Source organism: Brachyistius frenatus, unplaced genomic scaffold (genome assembly GCF_029030835.1).
Source record: "Brachyistius frenatus isolate BFR_SWC_R1_liver_20210118 unplaced genomic scaffold, ASM2903083v1 Contig_12, whole genome shotgun sequence".
In the NCBI taxonomy this organism is placed as follows: domain Eukaryota; kingdom Metazoa; phylum Chordata; class Actinopteri; family Embiotocidae; genus Brachyistius; species Brachyistius frenatus.
The window spans coordinates 1,468,346-1,485,540 of record NW_027210611.1 but is presented as its reverse complement, the minus strand read 5'-3'; the positions used below and the strand labels follow the sequence as shown (position 1 = coordinate 1,485,540).

The window sequence follows — 17,195 nt, the reverse complement described above, 5'->3', positions numbered from 1 at the left end:
CTGATCTCTTCCTTTTTTTTCCTGACTATCCCCACACTGTCCTATCTAATTAAGGTAAAATACCAAAACATGTATATATTAAAATAAAATACAGTAAATCATGGTATGGATTGAAACAATTGGTGGTTTGAAATTAGACTGTGATGTAATAGTATTATAATGTTATATTTTTTTGTCATATGCATATAACAGCCCATATAAAGAAAATGTCATGTAAATGAAAGCTAGTAATCTGCAGGAATGTCCTTTTTGCACGTTGTTGAGTGTTATTTGCAACCGTAAACCTACAGTAGGAGCAAAACAGTTTTTTTGTCATTGTTGTTGTTGTTGTTGTTTTTGCTTCTCTTTAATGATCTATACTTATGGCTCATATAGTAGTGTTAAAATCAAAAGCATTTTTTTTGTAAATTGTTAAATTGTCAAAAAAATTGACCAAATAACATTGCATTTTTTACACCCCAGTTTCAAATTATGTACAACTGTACAATACGAAAACAATAAGCAAAAAACAAAAAAAGTATTGTTGTTCAGTTGTTGTTATACTGCACCATACAATTACAGGCTAATAATGAGTTATTAGGGGAGTTCTAATCAATAAACCCACAGCTGGGTTAATGACAAAGGACAAAATGAAACATCCATCTTTGTTTTATCCAAATGTAAATACAAAGAACATTTCTATCCAAAATGTCAAATCATGTGAAAATCGTTTTCCTTAGTTTGGTCAGTAGAAATAAAAACGCATGATTTACACATCAAAATCAGAGCTAAAAAATAAAAGACTAGCATTTAAAAAAATGTGTTTTGCTCTGTCATTTATTTTCTCAAGATGAATTTTGAAAATTTGAAACCTATTTGTCTTCTATATGCTAAAAAATAGTGCAGAAAACAATAAATAATTTTCGTGATTATGGTCTGAAGAACATTTCTTTAGAGTATCATTTATTGTCAAATTGACAAGTTACAGGCTCAAATTCAGATTCATTTCTATTAATCTATCTATTCTATATGACTCACTGAAAGTAACTGAATCTGTCTTACTTATTTTGAGAAAATTCTTGGCAATGGACTTTAACTTTTACACTGGATGAAATTGCCTTCTTTGGTCACAATACAAGCACACTGCATATTTTTATTTAATTTTCCCCCAAAATTCTGCAATACAAGTATCCTTATCTAGGTAACATGTTGCATCTATAGTCGTGCATCAGCAACTGCAACGAGACAAAGTCACAACAGAGACTTGAGATTGACTCAAACAAGATTAAAACTGAAGCATCGTGCACAAGAGCTCCATTCATATTCTATTGACAGACCAGCTTGTCACTAATCTTTATTATCACACAGCGAATGAATATTCTCTAGCTAAATACACCTTGATGTTGTTTCCATTGATGCTCAGCAGGCCATTTAATCCACCACCAGGGTGTTTCACTGTTGTACCAGTCTGCAGCATGTTGTTATAACCGGGGTTGTTAAAACCACTTCACTACTGTTAAAAATACATTCCCCAGATGGCTTGCAGAGGTCTTAACGTTAAAGCAGGACAGAAAACTTTAAGTCTCATTTAATGGAAGGTCAATATTAGTGTAACGTTTGCAGAATGTCCTTTTCATTTTTACACCTTGAAGAATGTAATTGCAGCCGTGCAGTTCAGAGTCAATGCTGACTTATTGTGTTTTCCCATTTTCTGTCCGAATCCTGAATTGTTGAACACCACACTGGGAGTGAAAGGTCTGATAAACTTTATATCTCAGACTTTGTTCATAACCCTTAAATCTTTGACCTAAGCTTTACTTTGCAGAATTCAGAGGTGATACACAGTTCATCTCTAAATGATCTCATTCCTAACATCTAATGTGAACATCCCCCTCCATTTTAGCTTTTGTGGTTTGAGTTAAAACAATGTGTTACGCCACTACTTTAGATCAAGCTGAAATATATCAACAACTATAGGATATATTACCATTAAATTCTATACAGACACGAGCCCGAGGATGAATTTAATTGACTAAGATTATCATCTGATTTTTCCTCTGGAACCACCAGCAGGCCCATGTTTTGGAGTTTCTAATAAAATATTATTCAACAATTAAAAATTGGATTACAACAAATTTGTGTTGATGCATCCCAGATGATGCATTTTACTGACTTTGGTGATCACCCTGATTTTACCTGTGGCAGCACTATGCTGCTGATATTTCTGGTTTTGAGTGAAATATCTTGAAACCTTGATGGATTGTCATGAAATTTAGATTACTACAAATTTGGTGATTCCATAACCTGTTATTAGTGCCATCCTTGGGCCATAATTCAGTTATGTCCAGGACTCTGGTTTATGACCAATTATCTGTAAAATAATGACATTCAAGCATCAGTTCTACTTTCATTTTAGCACTGATTGGCAATGCTAATACACATTAGATGATGAACATGGTAAACACTACCTTCTACACATCAAAATAATCATAATGTCTTCTTACTGTGTGCATGTTGGCATGCTGATGTTAGCATTTAGCTCAAAGCTACAACCGCTATATATGACCTCAAAGAAGATACAGTGGCTAATCTTGTTCGAACTCAGATTTAAGAATATCAGATAAATTAATCAAAGCCATGGCATTGAAATACAGTTTTTACAGAAAAAGAAGACAACAATGCCTCCACAAAGTATTCCTGAATCTGCTACTCTCACGAGACATTGGTCAAATTTCTCTTTAAATGACGGCTCACAGTTCTACAAACATTTTCCAAATGACTAGCCAGTGTCTCTGTGTGTTTACATTGGGGTTCTGCGGCTCAGAGTCAAGGCAAGAGAGGATCTGCTGAGCTCTGTGTTTATGCTGTGTGTTTCCTGTGTGACTGTTTGGGAGCCTGTGAGGGAAGAGACACTGCATTCAGAGACCAATCAAACATAAACACTGAACAATGGATGACGAACAGAAGAGGATTTGCTCCAAAGGCACAGTTTTGAGGTATCTCTGTTGGTGCCATCCAAGAACAACTCGATATGACACAATGTCAAAGTTTTAAAACTACAGTACACTAATACATGTGAGGATAAATCCTTACCTCAGCACCCTTCCCTCAGGCCTTATCTAAATGAGCTCTGCCCTTTCCGGGTGAATTATAGTAATTAACAAGCGTTGTTACATCCTCTATAACCATATCTGGAGTGAAAGTGACTTTCATGACACAGCTCTTTGGCTCTCTGGGGCAATTACACCAAGTTGTGTGTTTATGTTAACTAATAGGTCCCATGATGTTTGCTGACTGAACACAGCTGAAGCAGTGACAAGCAGGCACATTAGCAGAACTTGCCACGCAAGTCATTATCAGACTTTGATATCAGGCGTACGTAAGCACACTATCAAAGCACCATCTCTCTTTAGAGAAGGCTTGATTTGCTTATCACAATAAGGACTCTGCATCTGCGTTTCACAACTGGACCGTATCTCCTGGGTGGTCTCAGGGGCTTAGCTGCGTAATAACGGTGCCTAGCTGTTCCGTGATGTGGAATACAGTAAAAATGCCTCGTTTCAGCCAGATAGGAATAACTTCATAACCTTGATGGTGTCGGGCCTGCTCTCTCAAAATGAAGAACCTGAAATGTTTGCAAAGCGGAGACATGTGAACCAAAAAAAATCCTTCAGTATTACCAAGATTATGGTGATTTTATAGGTATAAGTATCAAATCCCATGCATTCGTTCCATGCCCATATCTGAGTTTTGTGGAAATGTTTGTGAGTTCAGGAGAGATAACAGGAGGGGGAGCACAATGCAGCTGCAGTGGGATGTGCAAAAACAGCCTAAAGTGAAGCGCTGAAGGCTGCGTTCCTCACTGTGTCTGCACTGCCACAGTCCCATGTGTCTGACCTGGACCTGGACCTGGACTCCTTTCAGGAGTGGAGGATCGAGATGGGGGTGTGGTCTTCTCTTGTCTACCCCATTTCCTGCCTTCAACACAAGCTCTAATTGGAAATTTGGGTGGCCTTGTTTATTTACATGGTTGAAATGCGGTGAGGTTGTATTTATATTTTCATGGCGCGTTCTCAGCAGTGCTGCATTACAAAGCCTTCCCCTGAGATCGCTGTGGGAGAGAGACAGAGGAGTGTAGAGAAGCCCAGTGGCTGAATGTGTGTGTACAGTGTGTGTGTGTGTGTGTGTGTGTGTGTGTGTGTGTGTGTGTGTGTGTGTGTGTGTGTGTGTGTGTGTGTGTGTGTGTGTGTGTGTGTGTGTGTGTGTGTGTGTGTGTGTGTGCAAGAGGGAATAATGACAGAGGTTGTATGAGGTCTGACGTTTTTCACTATGAATCTGCACATAATAATCTTAAGGTAAAACCTGTTTTATCTGGGAGGCTTATTTTATTTTAATTTTGTCCTTCGGCAGATTAAACCAAAAGAATGAAGACACAACGATAAAATAAATCTTTAATGGCAAACGTGACTTCAGTTTCTTATAAACAACAGCATTACAGTATTATAATGATCAAAAAACAAACAAATCAAGGAAAAAAATTTAAGAAAAACAAAACAGATTTAATTGAATATGGGACAGATGCAAAAAAACAAAACAAATGCAATGTCAAACTGACAAACTTGTCTCTCAGATACCCCATGAGAATAATCTTAAGTGACAATATTCACATTCCCAAGTCAGTGAATCAAATTGTATACTGTTCATTCCTTGCTTGTACAGGATGAGTGTAAATGAAAGAAAGAATCTGGGCACCAACTATCAAATGTTGACTGCAAAATGTCCATGAACGCATGCGTAGCGAAGCTTTAGAAAGTGTGTCAAATTCGTATTCATCGCGATTTTCAAAAACATTACTAATTCAGTGGAACAATTGTTGCATAGAAGGCTATAGTTTCAGAAATTACATGTCAACCTAAGACCCACTAACCTATGATCTCTCAGGTATACATGGACAAAAATGATCCTTGGTTGAGCCGTGTCAGAATGGTGGCAGTGTGTGTTTATCTTTCAGGCCAGGTCTGCTGAATGGCGGAAGGCACAGCTTTCTAGTCAAGCCATGACTATAGAGAGCCTGGATCTGACTCTGGATAAAGTAAACACATGAGCGCGCGTGCGCGCGCGCACACACACACACACACACACACACACACACACACACACACACACACACACACACACACACACACACACACACACACACACACACACACACACACACACACACACACACACACACACACACATATATACACTGAAAGGGCTCTCCTGTCCTCCTCCCTGCCCGTCAGCTGGAGACCACACACCCAGACCACACAGAGTCTGAGAACAGCCCGGCTCACTCTCACGCAATAAGGCCTATGAGCTGTCACTCTGACCACCTCTGTCTCTCTGTCAGCACTGGCTCTGTGTGTCACTTGACACACAAAACAAAGCATCTCTGTTTAGAAAAACAGAAAATGAAAGAAGTTGAACCTCAGATTCTTGCTTTTGTTTGGAAATTGTTTGCAGGAAATCCAGAAAGCATGATTGGATAATATTAAAGAATCCAAAACAATTAAGAAAATGCAATTTCTAAAATGTGATTGTGTGCAAGAGTGTCCCTGGGTAGATGTTTGTTTCAGAGGCAGATGTGTCAGTACAGTCACGTCCCAGGGCCATTAGTTGGGGTTAAAGGGACTCACTGATTACTATAGTACAAATGAGTGGCCAATATGGCTCATATATCAACTTTCTCCTGCTCCATGCAGACAGCAAGCAACCAGCCAATGATACATCACTCCCTGCTGGTCATTTATTGTATTACACCTTCAACCATATACAGTCACTTTGTAACTATCTGCTCTATTTACGCCTGGAAATCTTCTCTGTTGATTCTGTGTCTCTAGAGAAAATCTAGATTATGTTAAAAATGCAACATTTCCTACCTTGTCTAATGGCATTTGAATGCAACATCCTTTACCGCCAAAGCTTCTGTAAATTGCCAGGCCAAACTAAACAGACAGCGCTGCCCTTGCATCAGTGCCAGGTAGTCCACCATATTGTTCTGCTTATCAGCCCTTATCTGTTTACACTCATGTCCCTAGTCATCTGATGATTGTTTTCCATGACTTTGCTGCTCCTTATCCGACAACTGTTATTGCTTTCCTGCCATCGTATTGGGTCAAGTGTATTGTTGTCTGAAGACACTCAAATAAACATTGACATCTGAAAACAATTTAAACTGATTAATTGTGCCGATAACGATTTTATTTCCTGATGATGGGAGCCATTCTCAGGTCTTCTGTAGGTCATATAAAGAGAAATTATTCAACTATGATAATGATTATTCGGTTATAATAATAATAATAAAACAATGATAAATAATTTACATCGACAATGGAGAGTAATTCATTGGCATACACACCTACACAGATCAGTTTTGACTGTAGTGTGTTCTGACACTACTAAAGTGTTGAAATAATCAGTCAACAGTTTATCTTATTATGACTATTTGCTCCCATCAGTGACTTCCTCACGCTATCAGCCTCAGCAATGGGTGGGTAAGAGATGACTGCTGGATTCACTGTCAGTTTGACGGGTCAAAATGTGTAAAAAAGGAAAATGAGGTCAACACCTTTTTCACCACGCCAGTAAACAGGACTATGCAGAGTCAACAGAGGTTAAATAGGACTGTCATCGAACACTGGGCAGAGGTCTGACCCTAAACATACTGAGGTCAGTGACTCTGAGTCTGGTGTAGAGAAACCCTTTCCCTGCACCCATGTCAGTTCTACTGGTTACCCTCTCTCATGTCTGACATCATTTTGGGGCTCCATGTGGGTAATATCCTCTTGCTTGCAATTTGTTAAGAGCTTATAAATGACATGACAGCGGTCATAGAATGAAACATATCGTTTTCAGAAAAAAAGAGAATGTTTTTGTTCTTTTTTCCTTATTTGTTGATTTTATCTTATGACTTCTTTGATGGGAGTTTTTAATCCTCAGTTTACAAGCCACTGTTCTGTGCCATAACATTTGTTTACCCAAAGCTACACTAGCCAGCAGGTGTCAGCAGACATGTTTTTTTTTCTTGTGACAGAATCTCTTTTTTTTTTTCCATGCCTGGGAGCCTTAATGTATTGCTCATAAATGAATAAATAAACAAATTGTTTTTGACACAAACTGTACTGTAAATATGGCACTCAAAACCAGAACAACAGAATCATTAGAAAATATCGGAGGATTTCAATATATAAAGTAGCCTATAACTGCAGTTAGAAGAAGATGATGTTTTGCAGTTACTACAATCAGTATAAATGCTGCTGTAACTGTGGCGAAATCCCCAAATGACCTGTGTGAAGGGCAGTAAAAGTATTAATAACACTATTATAGTTTCATAACAAACACAATGTTGCAGATGGCTGTGGGAGTTTGTCACTTTTTTTTAGATGGAAAACATCCAGCAGAACGATTGCCACTTTGACATATTATTTTATGTCGCACTGCCAGCCCAGTCAGTAAATCTATCATTGTCACTGAGTCAATATGGAACCAGCAGAATCACCTTCTTTTGAAGAAGGGGTTGCAGTGAACATGATGTTTGTGGTTTCATTTTCTCTGTAAAACCTTCTTGGGGCATTAGTTGACTAAACTGTCCGCTCCAGGGCTTTGAGTGAAGGGGTGCAGACGGTGTCACTTGGAGTAACGGCTCACAGTGGCGGAAAAACTGAGGTCTCACTACAAATGATGTGGCTTCCTGAAGAAGGGGAAACACCATTGCAAATGTGTGAATGTGTTTTTCTGTTCTTTTGGTCTTTTTTTTCTAACCAAATATGTCTCTCTCATTCTTCCTCCCTTTGTTTGCAAATGTGGGGAGCTCAAAGATTAAACAAGTACAGATTATAAATTTATTTTAAAACAAATCAGATCAAATTGCAGTTATATATTAAACAAATCTTCTCATGTTTTTGTCTTAAAAAGTGTGTACAAAAATGTTGTCATTTTCTCTGTAGTTTTCACTGCATGTTTTACTGTAACTGTAAACTGTGATGTGAAACAGGTGTATGTGTCTGTGTTTGAGTCACTGATGTTGTAGGTGGGGGAGTCACATGATTTTATCCACAGTCTATAAATGTCAATTCCTGATAACAGTAATACCGCAACTGCGTGACACACACACACACACACACACACACACACACACACACACACACACACACACACACACACACACACACACACACACACACACACACACACACACACACACACACACACGGAGGCACACATTGTGGTCATTTATTACAAACACATTCCCAAAAGCAGTGTTTACCACAACAGCACATTGTAAATTAGGCTGATTGATTCTGAATGAGTGAAATGTCTGACTGTAAATTATTAAACAAAATTTCACTCACCAGAGAATTAGGGGGCTGACTAGATGTGTAAGGAGAAAAAGGATTTATGGCTCATTGAAAAATAAAGAAAAACATCCCTGCCTGCGATTTTGGTCAGATTTTTGAAGCCATTGCGAAAGTGATGTGGTTTAAGTGTGAAGGAAGTAAATGCAGAGATCGAAACTCTGGACCACAGAAAAAAAACACAACAAAACCTTTATCCCTACTACTTCAGCATTAATCTTCAGGAATTCAACAGCATGAGGAATTTTACTATACTCACTGTATCTTATAATGTCCACAAATTCATAACGTGCACTGTGTGGGACTCTTAGGAAAACTTTTGATGGACATTGCATTGAGTGTTAGCTGCTACAGCATCTCAGGCATGGGAACTGGAGAACACATCTCAGTCTGAACCTGCACAAAGACCTCAAAGGTAGTTTTCCTTCCCATTTGTGAGGCCACTAGTTTCAGGTCAAGAGGAATAGGTATGGTTTCTCTCCAGGTTACAGGATGAGTGTGTTTTTCCAGTCAACTTCCCTCTCAAGGTAGTTCAAGGCTGATCATCACAAACAGTGACACAGGCCTTGGACCATCTTTGATAATGTGCAATACACCACCGGTTGCCTACTATATTTTAAGTATTCTCTACCAGAAAATACTAATCACAACGTTCACGTCTGTAAGTATAAATCTGAATGAGTTTTGTTCATTAAAATAACTTTTTAGAAACCTGTAGAAGTAAAACTGTATAATAGTTCAAAAGAAGGCATACATAAAAGGTCAATTAATGACCATAATATTATGCAGCAATTAATATATATATATATATATACATACATATATACATCCCCAGCACCAGGTTGTGAACCACTAGTGTAGGCATTTCTGTATACATATGCATTTCAGAGAGAAAAAAAATATATGTTCGGAAACTTATTAACTTAAAAAGTAGGTCTGATTTGTAATGTTAACAATCATTAAATACACATATAAACGAACCGTAAATGACTTGAAATTACTTTCATAACTCTAACTTGTCATTAGCTGTCAGATGCAGTACAGTAAACTGTTGTGTGCAGAAAGTGGACGTATGGTCTTTAATCTTTAATCACAGAAAAGTTATATATTACCATGTACAAACTGCTTTTTCTGATTTTGCTTAACATTTTGACCAAATTTAAAGGAATTGGATCTTTTTAAATAGCAGATCAGATACAAAAGAAACTGATTTTTGTGAGTGCATTCCGCAGTTGACTACATGTACTAGACAAGAGGGAACCAGTTGTGATAAAAGCTGTCACTACAACACCACCAGTGACAATATTATTTGTTGTTATATTACAGCTGTAGCTTTTTTTTCTTGCAATGAATTCTGAAATTTAGGAATACAATGGACTAAACATGTTTATTGTTCACTTGCTCCTTCAAGCACATGTTTTTATTTTGCATATCAAAAATTGTGTGCGAAAAGAGAGTTAATGATTGTCTTCACTTAAATGTGTGAGTGCAAGAATCACATTGTCATCTGTTACCTTTGGATAATAAGTATTCATTCATACTGTTTTGTCCCTTCGACATATCAGTGTTTGTCTTAGGGGCCACTCTTCCTGTGCACCTGCGCTGATACTTCCTGTCTCAGTTGCACTCCCCTCCGCACCCCTCACCCTCTACCCTCTAACCGCATCCTTCATTCTGTCACAATAATATTTGTAGAAAAAAAACACAAAGACTAAAACGCATAGGTGTGCAAGTGAAATCAACAGGGTCTTCCCCACCTCTACCCCTCTGTACCTTGACAGTCTCTACAGCTTGCAGTGCACAGGACTGCAGTCACAAGGCATGATAAGAGGTCAGAGCATTACATTCAGTCATGCCCCCCTGCATGTGTGTGTGTGTGTGTGTGTGTGTGTGTGTGTGTGTGTGTGTGTGTGTGTGTGTGTGTGTGTGTGTGTGTGTGTGTGTGTGTGTGTGTGTGTGTGTGTGTGTGTGTGTGTGTGTGTGTGTGTGTGTGTGTGTGTGTGTGTGTGTGTGTGTGTGCTTGTCACTCCTGAATATGCTGTAGAGGTCTCTGAGAACGATAGTCAGTTGCTGGAGAGGTGTTCTGTTCCTGGATGTGATCATAGGCCTGCAGGTATGTGACCATTGTTCTGCTGGTAATAGTACACCAGTTTCCTGGCAAACACTGGCTCCACCTAAAATGAAATTATGTCTATGTATGAAATATGTATGTTGACATTACTTTATCATGTTGTGCTCCACAAAGACAACGAGTATCACCTAATCAAGTAGTGACAAAACATTTTTAGGTTGACTAGCAAACTGCAAGAAAGACTCATTATTACAATAGGACCTAAATATTTAAAATAAAATTGCTCATAATGTTCCTCTATAGTTTGTAAAAAAAAAAAAAAAAAAAATCACAAATACAAATTAAAGGTGTCTCTGTTTTGTGGAGTGTATGTCTCACTCTAATAATATACAGTTCATATTGAATTCAATATAATACATTAATTTAGATTTTAAAACAATCAATGATAAGATTAATCACATGATTAATAAGATCTGCTAGTTATGCTACCTCAAGCAAGAAATAAACTGTCTTAATAACAAATTAATTTAGCTTAGGTCTCACAAATGTATGTAATAATTAAAGGACTAACAAAATTCTGAGTTCATAAAATAATATATGTTTTAATTACAGATAAAAGCTGTCAGGACTGACAATGAAATCAAGGTTGAGTTTTAGCTTAGGGTAGCTGCGGCTGACGCCACAGGTAGCATATGATATGGTGCTCTTGCTTTAGGTGCAGTTACTGTGGTTCAGCTGTTTTCAGGGTACATTTTTTAACTTATGTTTAAGCTGACTGCACAGCAATTACACATTTCCATGGTATTATGTGTTTTTATACAGTAAAACAGATTACAGGAACTCTCTCACTTGACCAAATATGTAGTGAATATGTTTTGCATTGTTGGTACGGTATTTTGGTCTCTATCTTATAAACACGTGTTGCTTTACCCAATAAGCATATATGGTAGTGATAAATAATTAAAACATTATTTTCACCATCTGAGAATTTAATAGTTGATTTGCATTTAAAAAATAGCATCAATTTCACAGGTAAAGTAGCGTAATGATACCTGTGCTGTGATCATCTTCCTTGGGCGTTGTGGGTCGGGATATTCGTCTCCAAAACATAGGACCACCTGGTGTCTCGGTAAATGACGACCATTGATGGCAAAGTCTTGAAGCTCTGAGAAGAGGGGACACAATAAGACATAGGTTCATTACCCACAAAACCCTTTACCTGCAGCATCAAACACTCAGACATGTCACATTTAAAAAATACAGCAAATAAACATTGAAAAAAAAAACACATTTTGCTCACGTGACATTTTCCTGAATTATGAAGACTTTTCTGGTAACTACTGATGTACATGATGGAAATTTATTGTGAAATGGCACAGAAAACACTGTCCTATCATGTAGTGTGGTGGACCACAGCAGGTGGGTGGGGACTCCACACGCCGTAGCCCCCTGCTGAGAACGTGAATAGCTTCTTTATTCTACTTCAACAGTGAGAGGGACTTACCCAGCTAAAGAACCTGCAGCTTCTCTTTCATTACCATCACAACTACTATCAAAATGACCACAGCTATCGCCATAGTGTAAAATAGCTGAAGTAACATGTTTTGTAGTGCATTCACAGTTAGTCTAATCCCTTAAAGAAATGAGCTAAGATCTAAATCTTGAAACAGAGAGCATCAACACTGTAGGATAAAATATATCAGTTTTTCTTTTCACATTTCACATAACGTTTGACTCCAACCCCCTACAGAAGACATTGTAAACACTAGCAAAATAAATCTAAATAATGCACAATAATGATGTCTCAAACTATGGGATAAAAGGTTGTCATACTTTTTTTTGTAGCCTGTCTCAAAAGTATGTAAGTAAAGTATACTTACAAAATTTGCAAATAATATACTTATACAATATTAAATAACTTACAATGGATTTTATGCCATATATTGTACTTGTCTTTACCAAAGTTTAGCAGGAAATACTACATTAAGAAATGTAAATGGTTTACAACACACTATAATGTACATATAAGTGGATTCTGGTGTAAGATAAACAATGAATGACAGTATACTATACCATTAAATTTGCATTATGACAATGCTCTTTATGATAAAGAATAAAACATTCTGAGCAGATTTTGCAGCCCTTTGATGCAAATGTGTCATTCATTGTCAATGTTTTTTGCAATAAAAACAAGAACAGATTTGACTTTAATAAAAGATAATGTATCCAAACCTGTAAGTTTAAATGGAAAACAACTGCAGTAATATTAGTGCTTACCAATAAGAAATTGCTGGGTGTCAAACAGTTTGCATGGCTGCTCCTTCTCCAGCTTGTTGGGTTTATCCATATACGGAGCCAGAGGACCTTCCCAGTATACTCGTCCTTGGCACAGGCGCTTAGCGTACAGCCCATCAGGCGCCATCCACAGAAGCACCCCCCTCTCCAGGACGTTAGGAAGCATCTCAGCACCCCGTCTCTGAGACTCAGGGTATGGGAATGGAAACAGGATGATTTCTGCCCCACTTTGAAACTTGTCCTCTGGGCATGGAGAAGAAGAGGAGGAAGAGGATGGAGAAGATGTGGAGGAAGAGGTGATCTGACAACCCTCTGGGCCAGTGGTGGTAACTTCCTTCACCAAAGACTCTCTGTAGAAAAGGGACACATGCATGGAAAAATCTGGAAGAAAGAGACAAGCATTTAGCAGACATAGCCTCAAAGGATTACTCAACATCATAATTTGAGCCTCACAGCTTGATCAACTGGAGGTCCTGAAACTATTTAGAAATCCTGGCATGTAGAGTTTTACTCATTTCACTCTTATCGTTCCAAGAATCCTCTGAACTGAACTTTTTAATCTATCATCATACGATGAATTTAGAAATCCATTCTGTATCATTACCTGCTGTTCTGAGTTTTAGAATGGGGAAGTAAGTGATTGTTGTGTGAGGTGTTTTGTATTTTCTTATCTGTAAATGCAACTATATTCAAAATAGCACACATCCAAAACACAAGCATGTGAGTTAGTGTTAGTCTGTGTGTAGCCATCTGTCTGAAACACTTCTTTTACCTGTTATAGCATTGTTGTGGTCCACTGTATACACAGGTGGCTGAGAGTCTGAAAAGTAGGGGTGGAAGGAGAGCTGAAAACCTGCATAAAATAAATACAAAAATAAAATATATAAATAAATGCCATAATTAGAGTACTGAATGTGAAAGTAGGGAGATGTTAAAGGCCATTATGCCACTTCTTTGCCAGGATGAGGAAGTTTTTTTTAACTCAGAAACGAAAGCAGGTTTGAAGAATGCGTAACAGATTTTTGGATACACCATATGTGTGATACTATGCATGGTGAGTTTACATCCCTGTTTTTCATTACACGAGAAGTTCAAATTAATATATTATGATTTATATGTGCAGCTGCTGTTTGATATTGTTGTATACATTATTAGAACTTTGTTTTGAAATAATTGGCTGGCAAGTTTACGTCACGTTTAAAGTTCTCAGTTTAATTGATTGATACAAAATGTATTTCAAACATAAGGATCATTATCTATTGGTGGATTGCGATTGTGGCTGTTAACAATTTAAATTGGATCACAGTATTACACAGTGAAATAAATTATCATCATTACAAGTATTCTTTATATTTTATGCCAGTAAAATGATAACATTTTGCCATCTCTGAACTGACTTCCTCTTTAATTAGATAAAACTAATGCCAATACTGGTGAGAATGGAAAAATGTCTAATTGCATATAATAAAGAACAATACATTTGAAATAGACATAATTATGTAGTTTTACAGTCTGGTCCATTTTGAATGTTGTACCCATGAAGTGGATCTGGCTGTGTCTTACCATTTTCTGTGTGTGACCCAGGCCAAGCCCGGCTGATCGACGATGGGTAGTGACATTGACCATACTGCAGCTCTGCATGTTGCCCATGGGGATGTGTACTGGGAAGATGTTGTTGTTCTGGTGGTGCGTGGTAATCTCTCCAGTCCCTTCTCTCCTGAGAAACCATAAAGCTGGATACCTGATCAGGGAGAAAAGGAATTGTCACTCAGAGAGAATGTCACTAAGCAAAGTCTCTCACAAAAAAAAAATTATATTTATGTGTTAGGGCTGTGTTTATACGATGAAGCAGCCACACAATCTGCTGACCTGGTTGTGCAGTGACGTATATGGAGGAATATAACCAAGGGCATTAATCGGTGACGGTGTCTCCTCCATAATGTTCATCTTCAATCCTGTAAATGTACAGCAGAAATACATTTGTCTGATCATTTCTCCACAATGTCTTCTATGCATTCTTAGAAGCATTATCCAAAAAGGAAAAAACATTTTTAACATTATTTAGAATAATCCTGAATAATAACAAAACTTTATTTTACAGATTAACAATAAACTGTGAATACATGAGGTGTAATATTCTTTGGACCTAAGTGATCTAATTTATTTTGGTAGGTTTGAACTGTGACTATGTTTTGTGCACTTGTGTGGTTTTGCTATTTTGATTGAGTGACAGGGTGATTTGCAGAGTGCAACAGATGACTGAGTTAATCTAAATCTTGTTCACTTTGAGAATTAAGTGTTAGCGCAGATCGCCCAAGAACTGCTCTGGTGTGACAAAAACTGTTGTATGATGGCAGCAATTTAGTTATGCAAGGCTGGAGATCGTCTGGTTGTGTTATGTGCACCCTGCACTTAGTAACCGAAGCCCTCTAAAAAAAGCACTACGGCCCTTTTGGTACATGCTTTGGCTTCCTTTGTGCTTCCTGCCTCATCAGAATAAGCTGCAGTGTTGCATGTCTATGACAAATCACCAATAGTCTATAACAGAGTAAGTTGCTTTTTGAAATACAGCAGGTAAATCATGCTGGATTTAGAGTTTACTATTTGTAATCAAAATATAACTAAAAAACATTTGACTCGTAACACTTTGTTCCATCCTTCACCTCATACATGGGTTGCTACATGTAATTCTCTCTGTAATCGATGCTCGAATGCATGTTGCATGGACTATATTTCAATAGTTACCTTTTTTTGCTCCCTCTGGGATGATTCTGTAAACTTTATATGGCTCGGAGATGTCCAGTTGGCTTCTTTCTACTAGTTCATCAAAGTCGTTGCTTTTATTAAGGGCACAACGTAGCCTGGTTTTCCATGTGGGGGGATCTGGTTTGTCCACACCTTCTTTATATTTTCCCTTGAACAATGCCCATGCCTGAAACAATAATTGAATCAATTTTTTAACAATTTGTCTTGCATTAAAATTAAAATTAAATTACACTTATTATTAGCTTATTTTAATTTTTCATTCTTTCTTTGCTTTTTTGAGATGCTTTTGGTGCCTTGTGAAGAGAGAGATGGTCTGACCTTGAAGAGTGCAGCATCCTCCTCTCTGTTATAGTCTTGTTTTCCGGCATGTTTCCATGGAATCCTAAAGATGGTTTTCTCATCGTTTTCCCACACCAGGCCGAGATATCTCCTGCTGTCAATCTGATCGATCAACCACTGTCTCAGTTTGCCGTTGCCGCAACTGACGGACAGGCCACTGTCCTCATCTAGGTTCATCTGCAAAATAGAATAATGGGCATAGCAGAACTGTGAACATGGTCGGTGCAGTTCACATTTTACTGCAAAACCCAATCCTTTCCCTGCTCCTTAGAATATTAATTTGATCAAATAGTTGAATGAGATACCAGTTTTAGCTTAAAACAGTAGGTGATTGTCTTAATTGGACAATTTTCATTTCTATCAGAGAAAATAAATGCAACTAATTTGAGATACATGCACAAATAAAATATAAATGTAGTTATAAAATTACAACACAATGTTAAACACAACAACACATGCTAGAGTACAATAAGATTTAAAGTAATGTTAAGAGATAGTTATCTTGATATTTCGCCTGACAAACTTGGTGTTGAATGAGATTAGACATTTTCTCCTGATTGAAACTACTGTAGTTACTCAATACATTCAAAGTTTTCAGAACTTGTGATGTTGAAAGTATCGCCATTAATTTAAAAATAAAGTGCTGCAGCTTACCTTTGAATATGTAAGGTCCCCTGCTGAAATCTGTTGTGAACCTCTCGGGGTTCTAGTCTTAAATGGTATCACATCTTGATTTGTAAGGGAGGAGCCTCTTGGGCTCCGAGAAGTTCTAGAGATGTGCAGCAGTCAGGTATACATTTCTGTGAAACTCTGCCCACACAAAGTACTGTTGTGGGGAATCCCTCTAATGACACCCAGACACTGGGATGAAATTAAACATTTACATGTACAAAAACAATTCTGACACATATTTTTATGTTTTTAGTCTTTTAGTACAAACTGGTTTACACTAACAAAGCTGCTTAGTGGAAACATCTGTCTTTGTTTTAAAATGTATTATTAGGAAAGACTTTACTTAAGGAAGCAATATCAGACAAAGACACATGCTTGAATTCAAAATACTGTGAAAAAAAACAGGACTTTGTTATTAATACTGCCCTCTACTGGCAATCCATGCACAGGCCCAGGTATCTGTGATGTATAGGACTATATGTAAGATTTTACTATGGTAAAATTGAGGAGTTTGTTTTAGTTTTAGGGTTTTTAAAGACAATTGTGCAAAAAAAAAAGTGGTATAGCAACACGATCTTGATGTTTCTGATGCTACCATGCATGACCTCTCTTGCACACTACATAAACAGGAAGAGAACCAGGAAACAGAGCTGTAAAAAGAGCACTGAGTGTGC

The 17,195-nt window shown here is 37.6% G+C and overlaps 1 protein-coding gene across 1 annotated transcript; it reads right to left on the bottom strand.

Moving 5' to 3' along the window:
- Nucleotides 1-4,413: 4,413 nt before the first annotated feature.
- Nucleotides 4,414-17,154, bottom strand: irf4a (interferon regulatory factor 4a). Its single transcript, XM_069692064.1, is given in 10 exon segments — nucleotides 4,414-10,494; nucleotides 10,496-10,552; nucleotides 11,502-11,614; nucleotides 12,727-13,125; nucleotides 13,517-13,597; nucleotides 14,308-14,485; nucleotides 14,614-14,699; nucleotides 15,490-15,676; nucleotides 15,829-16,026; nucleotides 16,504-17,154. Coding segments are annotated over 9 exon segments (1,392 nt in total). The 5' UTR covers nucleotides 16,504-17,154; the 3' UTR covers nucleotides 4,414-10,401.
- Nucleotides 17,155-17,195: the final 41 nt, after the last annotated feature.